The sequence below is a fragment of the Tenrec ecaudatus genome, chromosome X (genome assembly GCF_050624435.1).
Source record: "Tenrec ecaudatus isolate mTenEca1 chromosome X, mTenEca1.hap1, whole genome shotgun sequence".
NCBI lineage: Eukaryota > Metazoa > Chordata > Mammalia > Afrosoricida > Tenrecidae > Tenrec > Tenrec ecaudatus.
This window is the reverse complement of record NC_134548.1, coordinates 89,807,262-89,824,761: the sequence shown is the minus strand read 5'-3', so window position 1 is coordinate 89,824,761 and position 17,500 is coordinate 89,807,262. Positions and strand designations below refer to the sequence as shown.

General features: G+C 36.8%; 1 protein-coding gene across 2 annotated transcripts in view; it reads left to right on the top strand.

The window, feature by feature from the left end:
* The window catches only part of HDX (highly divergent homeobox), a 246,619-nt gene that overhangs the window by 170,059 nt on the left and 59,060 nt on the right, over positions 1 to 17,500 (top strand). For both annotated transcript variants that reach the window (XM_075539089.1, XM_075539088.1), the window contains one exon: positions 15,930 to 16,076. In XM_075539089.1, the coding sequence (XP_075395204.1) occupies positions 15,930 to 16,076 (147 nt within the window). The remainder of the gene's footprint in view (positions 1 to 15,929; positions 16,077 to 17,500) is intronic.

Genomic DNA, 17,500 nt, shown 5'->3' with positions numbered 1-17,500 from the left:
TTTTGTTCTGATGATGCCTGATACCTGATCCCTTTGACAGCTTGTGATCACACAGGCTGGTGTGTTTCTTCCATGTCGGCTTTGTTGCTTCTGAGCTAGATGGCTGATTGTTCACCTTCAAGCCTTTAAGATTCCAGATGCTATATATTTTGATAGCTGGGCACGATCAGCTTCCTTCACCACATTTGCTTATTCACCCACTTTGTTCAGCGATTGTGTCAGGAAGGTGAGCATCATAGAATGCCAATTTAATAGAAGAAAGTGTTTTTGCATTGAAGGAGTACTTGAGTGGAGGCCCAATGTCCTTCTGCTACCTTAATACTAAACCTATACATATATGCACATATATCTACTTCCCCCATTCTCATATATAAATATATTTACATATGTACATGGCTTTGTTTAGACCTCTATAAATGCCCTTTGCCTCCCAGCTCTTTCCTCTATTTCCGTTGACCTTCCTCTTGTCCCACTATCATGCTCCATCTTCATTTGGGTTTCAGTAATTCCTCTTGGTTACATTACCCTTGATCACGCCCTACCATGCCTCCCATACCCTCCTCCCCACCAATTGGGATCACTTGTTGTTCCCTTGTCCCTGGGTTTGTTAACATCACTACCTTTCCCCTCACTTCCCCCTCTCCCATGTCCGCCCGGGACTGTCGGTTCCGTTGTTTTCTCCTCCAGATTGCTCATCCATCCTGTCTTATTTAGACAGACCTGTGGAGATAATAACATGCACAAAAACAAGACAGAGCAAAATCAAGCAACAATATACAACAAACCAATGACAAAAAACAAAACACAACAACAAAAAGCTTGTAGTTAGTTCAAGGATTGTTTGTTGACCTTTAGGAGAGTTTTCTAGTCTACTCTGTTGGGGCACCAAGCCCTGGCCCCAAAGTCCACCTTCGGCATTCCCTGGAGACCTTGTCGCTCCGTTCTCTTGCTGTTCTGTTGCACACCTTTCGTGTTTTGCTTCGGTGTGGCGGGATCAGATCAGGCACAATTCCAGCACTGTGTCTCCAGTGTTGTCCCCTGTAGGACTATGGGTCAGTGAGGGATGCCGTGCTTCATAATGGTGCCAGCCATCTGGTCGTTTCTGTGGATTCACTACTCTAATTGGGAACCTCGTCCTCAACGCTTGCTGGGCCAGGATGTACTCCACTCTTAATTTATTTTTAATATTATTTTAAACCAATATTATATTTAACAAAAAAACATATATTTTAACGTCAACACTTAAACCCTACTCTTGGCTCTGATCCTCATTCATACTACACACCCAACTCTATCACCTCTTCCTCATCTCACACAATACAATTTCTAGCTCCTATCAGATCTTTTTCCTCTAAACTGATCCCCCAACCACCACTCCCACACAAAACACAGAACCCTACACCATCTACAGCTGTACCATTATGCCATGCAAACAACAGTCAACAGATGTAACCACTAAAAATAAAGATAATCAAAATCCAGCAATTGGATATTATTCAAACCCAATGGAATACACAGAAAAGAAAGCCCTGGACCAACTAGAAAGTGAATAGAGAGGAAAGGTGTTTAGGACGCTATAAGAAATCTGGGGATAAATCCAGAAAGCAAAGGAAGATAATGAGATACTAAAAACTGCTCATCCACAAGAAACCCAGAAGCTAAACAATGAAATTACTAAAATTACAAAAAACACCATACAAGAACTGAGCAATAAAACAGAAGAAAATTAATCAGTGAACATGAAGATAATGACGCAGACCTCATCTCACGAGAGAAACAAAAAAGAATCTGAACATTGCCTGAGGATGATGTGGAACACAATGAACAGGAACCGAAATAATATATGTTTCATTGAAATACAGGAATTGGAAAGAAATAAATAAGTCTACAGATAAATATTAAAGAATTCATGGGGAAATTTCCCCAATACCACAAATGATGAGATAATAACCATCCAGGAATCAGAGAGAACGCCAATAAAGTAATGACCCAGAAAAAAAATCAAGACATATAGTAGTGACATTATCAAATTTCAAGGAAAAATAGAATCTTGAGAGCAGCTAGAGAGAAAAAGCAGTCACTTACAATGGTAAACAGATTATGATGAACTCAGATCTCAGCAGGAACCTAAAATCAGGCAAGAAGGTAATGGTGCTTGACACCTGATCCCTTCGATAACTTGTGATCACTTTGTTGCGTCTGGGCTAGATGACCACTTGTTTACCTTCAAGCCTCAAACATCATATCATCGTGAATGAGGGGGTGTGCGGGGTGGGGACCCAAGGCCCATCTGTAGGCAACTGGACATCCCTTTGCAGAGGGGTGGTAGGGAGGAGACAAATCAGTCAGGGTGCAGTGTAGCATCCATGAAACACACAATTTTCCTCCAGTTCCTAAATGCTTCCCCCCCCACACACACACACTATTCTGAATCATGATCCAAATTCTAACCTTACAAACTTGGCTAGACTACAGGATGTACACTGGTACAGATAGGAACTGGAAACACAGGGAATCGAGGACAGATGAGCCCCTCAGGACCAATGGTGAGAGTGGCGATACTGCGAGGGTAGAGGGAAGGTGCGGTAGAAAGGGGGAACCAACAACAAGGATATACATATAACCTCCTCCCTGGGGAATGGACAACAGAAAATGGGTGAAGGGAGACATCAGGCAGTATAAGATATAATAAAATAATAATTTATAAATTAGCAAGGGTTCATGGGGGAGAAGAGAGGGAGGGGCGAAACGAGGAGCTGATACCAAGGGCTCAATTGGAAAGCAAATGTTTTGAGAGTGATGAAAGCACCAAATGTACAAATGTGCTTGACACAATGGATGAATGTAGGGATTGTGATAAAAGTTGTATGAGCCCACAATAAAATGATTTAAATTTAAAAAGAAGGTAATGGGGCAATGTATACCAAAATTTGAAAGAAAAAACAAATACTTCCAACCCCAAATTCTATATCCAACAAAGATATCCACCAAATATGAAGAAATAAAAATATTCCCAAGCAAAAATATTAACTGGATCTTTGTTGTCAGAAAACTAATAACAGCAGTACACAAACATGAGACCAGAAAAATTTGCAACAACACCCAGAAATCAACACAGTGGAAACAACATCCAAAACAAACATTGATATATAGGGGAAACAACGTCAGGAATAACAACTCCCACACAAAAAGGAAGAAAAATACCGAACACAAAAATTATGAAATGACAGAAACTAACCTACATTTAGAAATAATGACATTGAATGTCAGTAGACTAAATACACCAATCAAAAGAGAAAGAGTATCAGAGCAGAAATAAATGAACTGGAAAACAAAAAAATCAATAGAAAAATCAACAGAATAAGAAGTCTGTTCTACATTGCACCCCCCTACTCAAGTGCTCTCTCAATGCAAGAATACTTTCTTCTATTAAATTGGCATTCTATGATGCTCACCTTCCTGACACAAACGCTGAAGACAAAGTGGATGAATAAGTAAATGTGGTGAAGAAAGCTGATGGTGCCCCGCTATCAAAAGATATAGCGTCTGGGGTCTTAAAGGCTTGTAGGTGAACAATCGGCCATCTAGCTCAGAAGCAACAAAGCCCACATGGAAGAAGCACACCAGCCTGTGCAATCACGAGGTGTCAAAGGGATCAGGTATCAGGCATCATCAGAACAAAAAATCATATCATAGTGAATGAGGTGGGGAGTGCGGAGTGGAGACCCAGAGTCCATTTGTTGGCCACAGGACATCCCCTTACTGAAGGGTCTCAGGGAGGAGATGAGCCAGTCAGGGTGCGATATAGCAACGATGAAACATACATCTTTCCTCTAGTTCCTAAATGCTTCCTCCTCCCCCACTCTGATGACCCCAATTCTACCTTAAAAATCTGGCTAGACCAGAGGATGGACACTGGTACAGATAGGAACTGGAAACACAGGGAATCTAGGGCGGATGATCCCTTCAGGACCAGTGGTGTGGGTGGTGATACTGAGGGGGAACTGATAACAAGGATCTACATGTGACCTGCTCCCTGGGGGACGGACAACAGAGAAGTGGGTGAAGGGAGACATGATACAGGGCAAAATATGACAAAATATTAATTTATAAATTATCAAGCGTTCATGAAGGAGGTGGGAGTGGGGAGGGAGGTGAAAAACGAGGCGGTGATAACAGTCTCAGGTGGAGAGCAAATGTTTTGAGAATGTTGAGGGCAATGAATGTATAAATGTGCTTTACAAAATTGATGTACGTATGATTGTGACAAGAGTTGTATGAGCCTCTAATGAAATGATTTAAAAAAAAAAGAAGTCTGTTCTTTGAATAGATCAACAAAATTGACAAACCTTTAATGAACTTAATAAAGGAAAAGAAAGAGCAGACAAAAATATCTAGAATTAGAGGTAAAACAGGTGGTATCACAACAAATTAAAATTAAATAAAAAGTATAACACAGTATTACAAAAGACTGTATATCAACAAATTCTATAATCTTGAAGCCATGGATAAATGCCTGGAAACAAACTCTCTACCCAAATTAATGCAGAAGGACATAAAAAACTTGAACATATCCATAGCAACAGAACAAATAGACAAAGTCATCGAGAAACTCCCAACCAATAAAAGTCCATGACCACATAGCTTCTTAGGACAATTCCACCAAGTATTCAAAGACGTGTCACCAATTCTACACAAACTATTCCACAATAGAAATAGACAGGAAACTCTCAAACTCATTCTATGAAGCCAGCACAACTCTTATCCCAAAACCAGACATAGGTAGAAAAAACAAGAGATCAATGTACTTCATAAACATAGATACAAAAATTCTCAATAAATCCTGGTCAATAGAATTCAACAGCATATCAAAAATAATCATATGTAATGATCAATTTGGATTTATATCAGTGGTGTATAGTTCAAAAGTAAAAATTTATTAATATAATCCACCACATAAACAGGATAACAAATTAAGGACCACATTATTCCATCAACTGATGCAGAAAAAATATTTGACAATATCCAACACTGATAACTACTGAAAAGACTCAGTAAGATAGGAATAGAAGGGAAATTCCACAATACAATAAAGTCAATATATGAAAACTAACATCCAATATTACACTCAATGGGGGGAAACTGAAAAAATTCCCACAGTTACTCAATATTATTCTTGATGTCCTTGACATAACCATAAGACAACTACAAATTAAGGAGTACAACTGGGTAAAGAAGTTATATTCTCACTATTTGCAGTTGATATATTTTTATAGAGAGTGAGCTTCAAAATCTTTACAAAATGACTGTTGGAAATAATTGAAGATTTTAGTAACATATCAGGATAGAAGATTAACAAATAGAAATCAAATGCCAGTGAAGTGTGAGCTGGAAAAGACATCAAGAAAACAGTACCTTTTACAGTAGTGTGTTAGTCTGGGTACATCAGAGAAACAAAACCACAGAAACTCATATGGATAAGAGAGAGTTTTATATAAAGGTTAAGTGCAAATCAAGAAAACATCCCAACCCAGTACTGCCCAAGCCCACAAGTCCAACATTAATCCTTATGTCCAACACCAATCCACAAAGTCCTCCTCAATCTCACAAAACCCCACTATGATGTCGATTGCAGGAGGAAAGTCAAATCAGTGAACATGTAAGCATCTCAGTACTGGCAGGAGTCTCCACACGACTGCTCCAGCAGCCAGGGCTGCTTCGGGGTAGGTCCATGTGACTTCTCCTTGGGGATGTCTTACAGGAAGTGAAGCTTGCCAGCTGAAGCAGGGAACTGGCTAAGGCAGCTGCACCCTGATCCAACCATCTGAAAGCAAGAGACCTGAGAACTAGAAAAGAAAGGCTCACCAAGCCATTTATCTCTCTGCCCTTCAATTAACCCCACATGTGTTTATCGGCAAGGTTGGCATAATAAACTACTTCAATCCACCCCTTGCCAACCTGTCATGTGTACATAATTCTTTAGCCTCGCAATTGCAATTAACACCTACACCTTAATCCTGTAATCTTGAGAATATGTTTCCCCACCTATGAAAGTTTGAAAGTCAACCACTTCATGCCTTTATCCCCCCCAATTTTGGGTATCCAATTTAAGTAGCCACACAAAAGTTAAAATAACTAGGAATAAAGCTAACCAAAGAAACAAATGACCTGTACAAAGAATACCACAGAACATTAATACAAGAAAACAAAAGAAATCTGCACAAATGAAAGAATATCCCAGGTTCATGGATAGGAAGACTCAATACTGTGAAAATGTGAATATAACCTAAAGCCATCAATAAATTCAACACAATCCCAATTACTTCAACCTGGATCAGATTTTCAAGATCGGAGGAAAGGAAGATGACCATGTAGTTGGTACCATGCAAAAATGTGATGAGGTTTCCCCAAATCAATAGTCCCCTCAAAACCAAATTCCTACCAGAGTGATAAGTGATACTGATGGACAAATCAAGTCAAGACAGGAGAAGGGGAGCATACCCATCTTGGAGAAGACAAGTGCATTTCTTTTGGTAGAGAAAGTGGGAGGACCAATATCCCAGAAAGGGAAAATTACTAACAATACTTATATGGGCCCCAAGGGTCCCTATGCTTTCTCCACATTGGACTGAGTTTCTCCACAGCCGTTAGGTACCTGGGGTTTTAGAGGGACATAGCATGTTCCAAAGTCCTTACAAAAGGGATATGATGGGAAAACCCCATCAGGTGAACTGGATTCTACCTCAAAAACACCTGTAGCCCAAGGATTTAAGGTTGAAACTACATGATGTGTGAAGAAGAAGACACCTATGTCAAGAGTATTGAACTTTCAGTAGGTGGGCTTCCATTTACTTTAATGTCTATTTGCTTTATTAAGATAGATATTATACTGACACACCTGGATCTGATATTGTCATTGATTATTATAGTAAATTTTGCCTGGCCACAAGCTCCCATTGTTGGTTTACATGGTATCCTCTGTATAAGTCAATAATCTATGTATTATTATTTGTAACTAGCCTACATTTGATTAATCTCCATTTATCAATTGTGCATTAAATATATTACCATGGACTAAATCAATGTCACTATAAACAGAAGGACCTTATGCTCCAGGGAGGTGATCAATAATGTTCTCTAGCATAAAATAAAAAAGATGTCTCTAAGGTAAACCAGAGGCAGATAGAAAATATAGATATAGTAATAGATTTGAGGCTTGCACTTAATCCTAGCTCCAATAGAAGAATAATTAGTTCTTATGACATGGCCCTTCTGGATACTTATTTGCATGAAGGAAACAAGAAGTTGTGGGTGCTATAGCAATGTGTGGTGAAGAACATTTATGGTTCCCAGAAAGAATAATGTCTGGAATCTTAAAGGATTGTTTTCAAACAAGCAGCCATAGAAGTCATATATCAACTAAATTCACATGGAAAAAGCACACCAGCTGGCATGATTCAAAGATTGTAAATAATATAATCCAAATCCAAAGAGGGAATGGTATCAGAGTTTCAATTGTGAACTCTGATTTGCAGAAGGCTGTAGATGACAGTGGAAGCAGTATTTACACATAGATTAAGCCTCTAGCGATTTCCCTCTGATCATAATCCAGGGATGGGAATAGTTTAGTTTTCAGACATAGGATATCTTAAAGATGATTATAGATTAACATGAAAAATTTGACTTCAACAGTTAAAGTCTTATCATCTGATCTCCCTTTTGACACACTTTGAGTCTGATCTAGCTTTTCTAATATTTGGGGGGTTGTTTCAAATTGGGATTTATCTCTGGCTGTATTTTGTTATTTTGGGTAGTCTTCTAGCCTCTCTGTTACATGTTTTTCTATGTTTTTCAGTATATGAAACCCAGGATGAGTGAACCTATAAAGACAATAACTAGATTAAGAGTTCCTGGGGATTGGAGGGAGTAAGGTAGGGGAGGTGGTGGAGTTAATAGGAACCTAATATCAAGGAGTACAAGAAGGAAGAAAATGTTTTGAAACTGATTGTGGTCGCGATTGTACAACACTGCTTGATATGACTCAACTATTGAATGGTATGATGTCTGGATTATATCCCAATATCACATTTTGTTTTGTTTATTTTTAAAAAGCCTACTAAGTTATCTGGAATGATAATCAAATATTTTCCCCTTAAACCAAAAATATCCCCTGAAGTATTCTTAACGTCCACTTAACTAGTAAAGTCTACTTGCTTGAGCATTATGCAGTTTTAACATTTGTCTCTATGGGATCAAATTTACCATATATTTTCAACAGATTAGATACAGACCTTCTGGGACAAAGAGTTTGTTAATGAGTGGGTACAAATGTACCCGTTGAAAATGTAATCAGTATTACTAAACTGTACATGTAGAAACTATATGTTTTACTATGCAGACCTTCCACAAAATAAAATTAGAAAAAATGTTCCTTAAAAAAGAAAGTACAATTGACTAATAAAAGAACTAACAGATCTGTCTTGGAAGAAGTACAGCTAGAATGCTCCTTAGAGTTAAGGATCGCAAGACTTTGTCTCGTGTATTTTGCATATGTCATTATGAGAGGCCAGTTCCTGGAGGAAGGCATCAAGCTCGGTGAAGTGTCAGACCGGTGGAAAGAGAGAGACCCTCCACAAGATGGATTACTACATGGCTCCAACAATAGACCCACACATAAAAATGCTGAGGAGGAAGTAAGACCAGTGTTTCCTTCTGTTGCACTTGGAATTGCTGCGAGCCAGCTCTAACTTGATTGCATCAAGCAACAGCAACAACAGCAACATAATCATAGAGCAGTAGATTTTAATACAATGGGCTTCACAAATTCATGAAAGAAGTTGAACTAAAATCTAATGGAACTTTTCCACAAACCTTTTAAAGCCCTTTTATACACTATTTTCCATGAAGGACAGAACTAGGAAGAAACTCAACAAAGACACAGAAGCACTAAAAAACACAATAAAACAAGTTGATTTCAAAGGTATATACAAAAAACTCTGCCCAACAATAATATATTAAAAATCTTTTCCAACTCACCTGGAATATTCTCCAGAAGAGACAATGTGTTAGACCACAAATAAGCCTCAATAAATTTGAAGACAGCAAAATACTTGAAAGCATTTACTCAGGTCACAATACCATAAAGTTTTCATTATAAAACGTTTATAGGATAGATGTTTAAGGCACCAACAGGAAAATCAAGGGAAATAAAATCAAATGCATGTAATAGAATACCACTCTTTTTAAAACTAGTAGCTAATAGGGAAACTTAAAAAGAAAACAAAAAGTCCCTTAAATCAAACAAGAATAAGAACATAACTTACCAAAACCTTTGGGACACAGCAAAACCATTGCTCAGAATGCAGTTTATACCAATTAAACATATACATCAAAAAGAAGATTTTAGTTGTTCCAAACTAGTTGCTCTAATTTTTATTATCTTCTGCGTTCACTTGTTTGAAATTTCTTTCTGTTTTACTTGTCATTGCTGGGTCTTTTATTTTTGGGGGGTTATGATTTTCTTTATATGAAATCTAGGATGGGTAAGTATTTAGAAAAGGTAACTAGATGAACAATTCCTTAGGGTTTTGTCAGGGGAGATGGGAAGCAAAATAGGGAGCTAATGATAATGGGTATAGGACTGAAGGAAATGTTCTAAAATTGATTGTGTTGGTGCTTTCCTAACTCACTTTAATATATTTAGCTATAGAACCGTATGTTGTTGATGTTGCTGGTGCCTTTGAGTCTTTTCCGACCTATAGTGACCCTTTGCACAACAAAATGAAGCACAGCTCAGTCTTGTGCCGCCCTCACGCTCATTCCTGTGTTTGAGCTCATTGGTGCAGCCAGTGTGTCAAGGGCCTTCCTCTTCTTCATTGCCCTTCCACTTTAGCAAGCAGGATGCCCCCAAATCTTGCCATTAGTGTCTCCATGGAGCATTTCACTGTACTTCGCCCAAGATAGAGATTTATTTGGTTGTTTTGCAGTCCATGATAATTTCAATATTTTTCGCCAAATTTCCAGAGCCAGAAAGCAAACATTGCCAGAGTTCATCAGCACAGATACCAAGACACAAAATACCTAAAGTGAAAGCAGATCTCGAGTCAGGAAAAAGATCATGCTGGAACTCATGTCAAGATAGTTACCGAAGCCCTGGGGCAGCAGTCATTTTGGTGGTAATTTTTCCCTGTATCTTTGCTGAGGAACTTTTGCAAATTTTGCTTTCTCGCTCTGGATCAGCCTCTGGTGACCCCGCTGTGATGGCTACTACCACTTCAGGCAGGAATATCACATGCACCAGGAATATCACTGATGACTCTTCTTTCGTGGTGGACTTTCCCTTAAAGGTAAATTTCCTATTCTCACAGAAGCTTTGGCTGGGTCTTCTGTGTCTTTTTCAAATTCAAATGTTCTCATGATGAAGGTTCTGTGTGGGGCTGAGATATTTACCTAAGGCCCCATTATCTACATGGGCTTCAAACAAAATCCTGTTTCTTCTGGGAAATTTCTAACTTCCAGTGAAGTATTGGCTGAAGGAGGACGTACAAGCTCCTTGTAGTTAGAATTCCCAATATGTATTTCTCTCACATACGTATGTGTATTTGACACCACTAGGTGGGGAAACCAATATCTAGAGAACAGTAAGCTAAACATATCATCCTACTCAAAGCACTCCATTCTATTTTCTCTTTTCACTTCTGTATTATCCCATTCATATGCCTGAGCCATTGGGCCTCTGATAGAGTTTGTCTACCAGGATATCTCATTTATCCAGCCTGGATTTGGCTACAGGCCACTCTAGATGAAGCTTTTCTCCCCTTGGCTGCATTTTATCATTTCTTATATCCTTTTAAGCCATTATAGGTACAAATAACCAAAGTAACCATCTAAGAATCAGAATGTTCACTTTCCACGGCCCTTCCATTTTCCTCTTACAAATCTCTATGCTTCCATAAGTTTGGAGCCATGGCAATGAATCCCTTCTGACACCAGAAAAGGAGCTTATGTCTGACCTTCTTTGGCTACAGGAGGGAAAGGAGAATCCAACTCCCAAATCAGCCCAACTCTTCTTTTCTCCCAATAGTTTTATTGACATATAATTCACATCACATTTCATATAATTCAATAACATCAAGAAGAATTGTACAATCATTACCACAATCAATTTTAGAACATTCTCTTCATTCTTGTACTCATCATTATGAGCTCCCCATCTCCCCTAATCTCCCCTGCCGTACACTCAAGGAACTATTAATCCCATCACTGAATTTATAGATTTACCTATCCTGAATTTCATATATAGAAAATCATAACAACCCTAACAACAACAACAAAGTAAAACAGATAAAAACCTCAATCATAATACAAAAAACTAGAGAAAATTTAAATTGATTATAATGGAGATCAAATGAAGGGGTGCTAAATTTTAACTTAACAATTCACCTTCTAATGCGTTCTGCATGTTAGCACGGCTATTCACATGCCTGATCCATGGTCAGAGGGAATTCATCGGGGCTTAAGCCACGTGTGTTTCCTATTCATTTTTTTGGAAATTGAAAGAGATTTAAAATGTATCAAATGGGGGATTAAATGATGCTACACTTGAACCTAACTACATCTACCATGATTGACGTTACAGTGCTCTATAACTGATAACAAGGCTATTCGCATCTCTCAACTATGACCAGAGGGAATTCACCAGAGTTCTAATTCATGCGTGGACCCTGCAAAAGGATTCTGGGCTTCCCCTGTCATCCATAGCCTACTGCAAACCAGATGTTCACAATTTCCTTTATATTTGAAGTATATTGTTTATAATCCTTGTATAACAGAGGTTGGAGTGATTCTTCTATGTAGACTTAGTCATGGTATCATTTAGATGACTGCTTATTTGAAGACAAGCTTTTAAGATCCCACACACAATTCTTTCTCATAGCCAGGCACTATACAGATTCTTCACCACACATTGCTATAGCACCATATATTCAATGATCTCTTCATGAGGGTGAGCATCAAGCAGGGCCATGCCATAAATACTAATTGTTTATAGATTGAGACTGTTTTCTATACAGCCTTGGTGACCCAGTCCATGTGCTGTAGCCTACTGGGACTTTATACTCTTCTTTCAAGGCACACATCCTTCATCGGCCACATCAGAAGGGCTCAATGTTAAAACTCCACTAACTGAACTGGGCTTTCCCTCAAAGCAGATGACTGCAAACCCAAAGGCATAAGACTGGAAGACGTTGGACTTTGAATTGAATCTAGTGCCTTGAGGGTGCCCAGTTAACAATAACCTGGAACTATAATGCTCTTACTAGCTTAATGACCACCTTGTTTCATTATGACATATATTAATCTGTAGGCATGGCTCTGCTGTTGGGAATGAAGAGTACAAGAAGATTTGCTCTATCACCAACCACCATGTTTTGTGTAACTATTGCCCAGTCTCTTAAGAGTTTAATCTGTACAAGTGAACGGTTCATGTGTTGTGGTTCATAGCTGGCCTATACGCATAATTTCCTTTTCTCAATAGAATTAGAAATTCTATACTACTGCCTAAACTCATAACACTATAAATTGTTAGTAATTACAAATTGGACTGTTAACCACAAGGATAAGGCTTTCTACTTCTGTGAAGAAGTGAAGGCTTGGAGATTCACAGGGACCCTATAAGGTTACTATGAGTCAGCATTAACTTGATGGCAATGGAAGGGATGTCCCAGGGGATTGATTGACAACATTGTCTAACATAAAATGACAAAGATGTCTCTAAGGTGAACCAGAGACCTATATAAACTATTGATGCATGAATAGATTTTGAGCTTGCACTTCATTTTAGCCCAAACTCTTCATAATATGATTGAACTATTAAATTGTTTCATATGCCAATTAAACTGTTATTATTTTTAAACCATTTTATTGGGACTTAATAGAGAGATCATATAGTTTAATTATATTAAGATCATCCTATAGTTTAATTATATTAAGCAGTATTGTACAATTGCTACCACAATCAGTTTCAAAACATTCTTTTTCTTCTTGAACTCTTTGACATCAACACAGAAAACTAAGGCCACAAGTTGAGGAAAGTAGGTTGAAAATTTAATATTTCCCATTTTCAAAGGCTTTATTTTAATAAATATATATAATTTAGTTCAATATTTGATTGAGATACATGCTCATCAGACAATTTCATCAGAGTTGGTTTTTTTCATCTAGTTTGATTTTATCTCATTTTTTCCAACTAATTTGGATTTTAAAACAAAGATGTCACCAGGGGTATTCTTGAGGCAGATGAAAATAGCAGATATTTGATGGATATTGTATCACAATATACATCAAACAAAGTTAACACAATTATGTAGTCATTTTGGCCATGCGTCTCCTTTCACTAAGACTTCCAGAGCTATTAGAATGCTATTATTTTCATAAAATAATCAATAATCCCCCCCTAATTTATTTCCCACAAGGGTCAGAAGTGTAGGCTGTAGGATACCTTGTATAGTGAAAGTGGCTTTAGAGTCCAATAGAAAAAGGAAACTGACTTAAGCTTCAAGGATCCTTGTGGAAGAATTCCTCTTCTTTCAATGCTCATCATTTTTCCTTTTTTAAATAGACATTACAGTTTTAAAGTTAATTGATCTTTTTTTACTTTATTATAAATTAAAACGTACTCTTAGAAATTTCCTGAAGAAATTTATATTTAACAATGTTGTCATAAAGGGCCGCTGTCAGCATTGCTAATGCTGAGCCCACAGCACAATTCTAGAAAATCCTATCAGCTTTTGGTGTCTTCTAAATAAACTACAAGTTAATTGAATGATTAAGTGTTTTGTTTATTATTCCTTCCATTCTACTAGTAACATAGGTTAGCTTGAACTGGAGAATTTGGTGCAATAGAAAGTTATAGAAATATTTGTACTTGCATTTTAAAATAATGTTATTGGCATATAATTCACATTTCATACAATTCAATATTCAGTCACATCAAGAAGAGTTGTACAATAATTACCACTATCAGGTCTGAAACATCTCCATCATTCTTGTACTCTTTCTCACCAACCTCCGCACCATATCACAAATGTATCACCAATCCAGTTACTGTCTCACTAGATTTATCTACCCTGGACTTCATATACAGAAAAATATACCAAAAAAAATGGCGGAGGGGGGCGGTGAGACTACCAAAATTAAAACCTCAATTGAAAAGAAAATATAAATTATTAAAAATTAGACAAATGGTAAAAGAGATCAAACAATAGTATCAAATTTTAACAGAACTGCACTGGCAATATTCTACTTTCCAGCAAGGCTGTTCACATCCATGTGTATTTCTCCTTCACTTTTTAAAAAAACTAAAACAGCTTTAAAATGTATCAAAAAGGAGATCAAATGATATCACTTTTTTCATTTTATTTTTTTGCAATAGCTCAGTTGTTTAATCATATCAAGGAAAATTGTACGACATCAATTTTAGAGTATTCACCTTCCCCCCCTCCACATGGTTAAAGTGCCATTAAAATGACTTGTGCAGCGATATGACATTTTACCATAACTACATCTGCCATAATAAACTTTACAATGCTCTCTATTTGATAACAAAGCTATTCACATCCTTAAGCGATGAGTCAAGGGGAGTCACAAGAGGCTTAATCCTTGTATGGACTCTGAAAATTGATTTGGACTTCCACTGTCATCCACAACCTTCTGCAATTTAATCTCTGATACCATTTAATTTCACATTTTAATCTCTGATACCATTCCTTCCTTCAGATTTGGATTTAATTATTTACAATCCTTGGATCACACAAGTGGGAGTACTTCTTCCATGTGAACGTGGTTGACTTGTACTGGCATTTCTAATGAATTATATGAATGTACCTAGAACATTACTACAATTTTGTGCCATATTTTAAGGAATTTTAGCTCCACAAAGATTGTGTAATCAATATAGATTGAGCACCTAATGAGATCTTTACATTGTAAATAATTCCAGTTATACTTTTTTATTAAAATTAATAAAAATAAAATTGAATAACATGTTTTGATTCACTTACTGAAAAACGTTACATATCAGGATGTTTTTGTTTGGTTTGTTTTTGTAAGTACGAAAAGGAAACACAGTTAGTGTATAATGGAATTAACATATTTCTTAAAGAAAGACACATTTCACTCCATCTATTTGCAAACTTGTGGTACTAAACCAAGAATTAGAATGCTGCTTTAATCTCTGGTAGTTAAAATTACTTTTCAAAACTATAGATTTATAACAAATTTATGTGTATTGTTTGATGTTGCATCAGTTTTAAGTACGTTATGCTATTTATTGATATACGGCATTATATGTTGTATCAGACAAAGAACATTGTAAAATGGATGTTAGTACCTGCAGTTAGATCAGAAAGTAATACCTGAATATATATCTCCCTTTTGAACTTTTTTACATTTAGTCTGGTTTCTATTTTTTAATGTTTTTTACTTTCCTTTAGATTGTGGTTTTTCTCTGTCTTATTTGGTCATTGTTGCTCAGTTGGGTTTTGTCTTTGTTCAGTTGGATTTTGTCTTTGTATGTTTTACTGTACAGGAAAATCAAAGTGTTGAGGTTGGGGGGTGGCATGGAAAGGGAGGTGGAAGGAAATAGGAAGTCAATAGCAATGAGTATAAGAAGGAAGAAAATATTCCAAAGTTGATTGCATCACCTTTCTTAATAAGATTCAATTATTGAATTGTATGACATGTTAATTATATCACAATAAAATTCTGTAAAAATTAAAATATAGAGATGTTGTGCAGGGGAAAAGTATTATGAAACTACTTTAGTTACTATTCTGTGTTGAATATAACCTAGCATATTTCACCCTAATGATTCTTCATATAACATTCTTTCCTTTGATAATCTTACTTTTTTAAAAAAATCTGTTTTACAGCTACAAGATCGTACTCAGTTCAGTGACCGAGACTTAGCCACTCTTAAGAAGTACTGGGACAATGGCATGACCAGTTTGGGCTCTGTTTGTAGAGAGAAAATTGAAGCAGTTGCAACTGAATTAAATGTTGACTGTGAAATAGTGCGGGTAAGACATTTTCAATAATTGTTATGCTGTGGTTGGTGAGTAGCATAAATGAAAGCTTTAAAACATTGCATGATGTGCTATAAATGGTTGTTGTTGTTGTTGTTGTTGTTGTTGTTGTTAGGTGCCAATTAGTCCGTTTATATCCATAATGACTTTATGCACAACAGAATGAAACACCACCCAGTACTGTGCCATCCTCACAATTGTTCTGATGCTCGGGGCCATAGCATTATACATTGAACAACCACAAGATAGGAGGGAAAATATTTGAAAATGACAAAATTGACAAAGGATTTATATAGGGTATATGTAAAGAATTCTTACAACTCTAAAAAAAGAGCAGAATATGAGGAGGGCAATGAATGTATATGGCTGCTTTGCTCAATTGATGTATGTATGGATTGTGATAAGAGTTGTGTGAGCCCCAATAAAATGATTTATTAAAAGAAATTCAAAGGACACATTTCACCAACAAAAATATACAAATGTCTAGTCAGTACATAGAAAGATGTTCATTTCACTCCCAATAAGAAGACTAAGAAAAATTAAAACAAAACAGAGGATAGCAAATATTCATGAGGATGTAGGGAAATTGAAACCCTTGCTGGTAGGAATGCAACATGGAACCACTTCTGTGAAAAACAAAAATCAGTGTAGCAGTACCTCCAAAACTAAAAGTAGAACACCCTATCACTCAGTAATTGCATGCCTTGGTGTGGACAAAAAGGCTTTAAGCCAGAGATTCAAAATGCGATTTGTACTCCAGTGTTCGTTACAGCATTATTCACACTTGCCCAATGTGGAAACAATATAAATGCTCATTCTTGAATGAACGAATAAACAGAATGTGCTGCATGTATACAATGGAATATTGCTCAGCCAGAAGAAAAATCAAATTCCTCATACATATTACAATATGGATTTACCTTGAAGACATTATGCTGAAAGGGAATAATCACAAAAGAATAAATACTGTTGGACTTCACTTGTTAAAAAAAACAAAAACAGGAAAACATATACATCAAAGTATATTAATGGTCACTAAGGGCATGCTGGATAAGGAAAGAGGACTTATTTCTTAGGATTATTTAGTTTAGGTTTATAGTAATGGAAAAATCACATTGTATATTTGATTAATGTAATGCCCATTGATTGAAGAATTGATAAACTACAGTACACAAAAACAAAAAGAAAACAAAAACTCACTATCATTGAGTCAATTCTGACTCAAAGCAACCCTAAGGAAAAATAGAATTGTGCCTGTGGGTTTCCCAGGCTGATACACCCAATAAAATATTTTGTAGTATTACAAAAATAACAATAAATCTTCAAAACAGCTCATTACATGAAATAACCTGGATGACACTATGCTCAGAGAAACATGTCACTATCCTCACAATAGTTCTTCGTGCTGGAGCCTATTG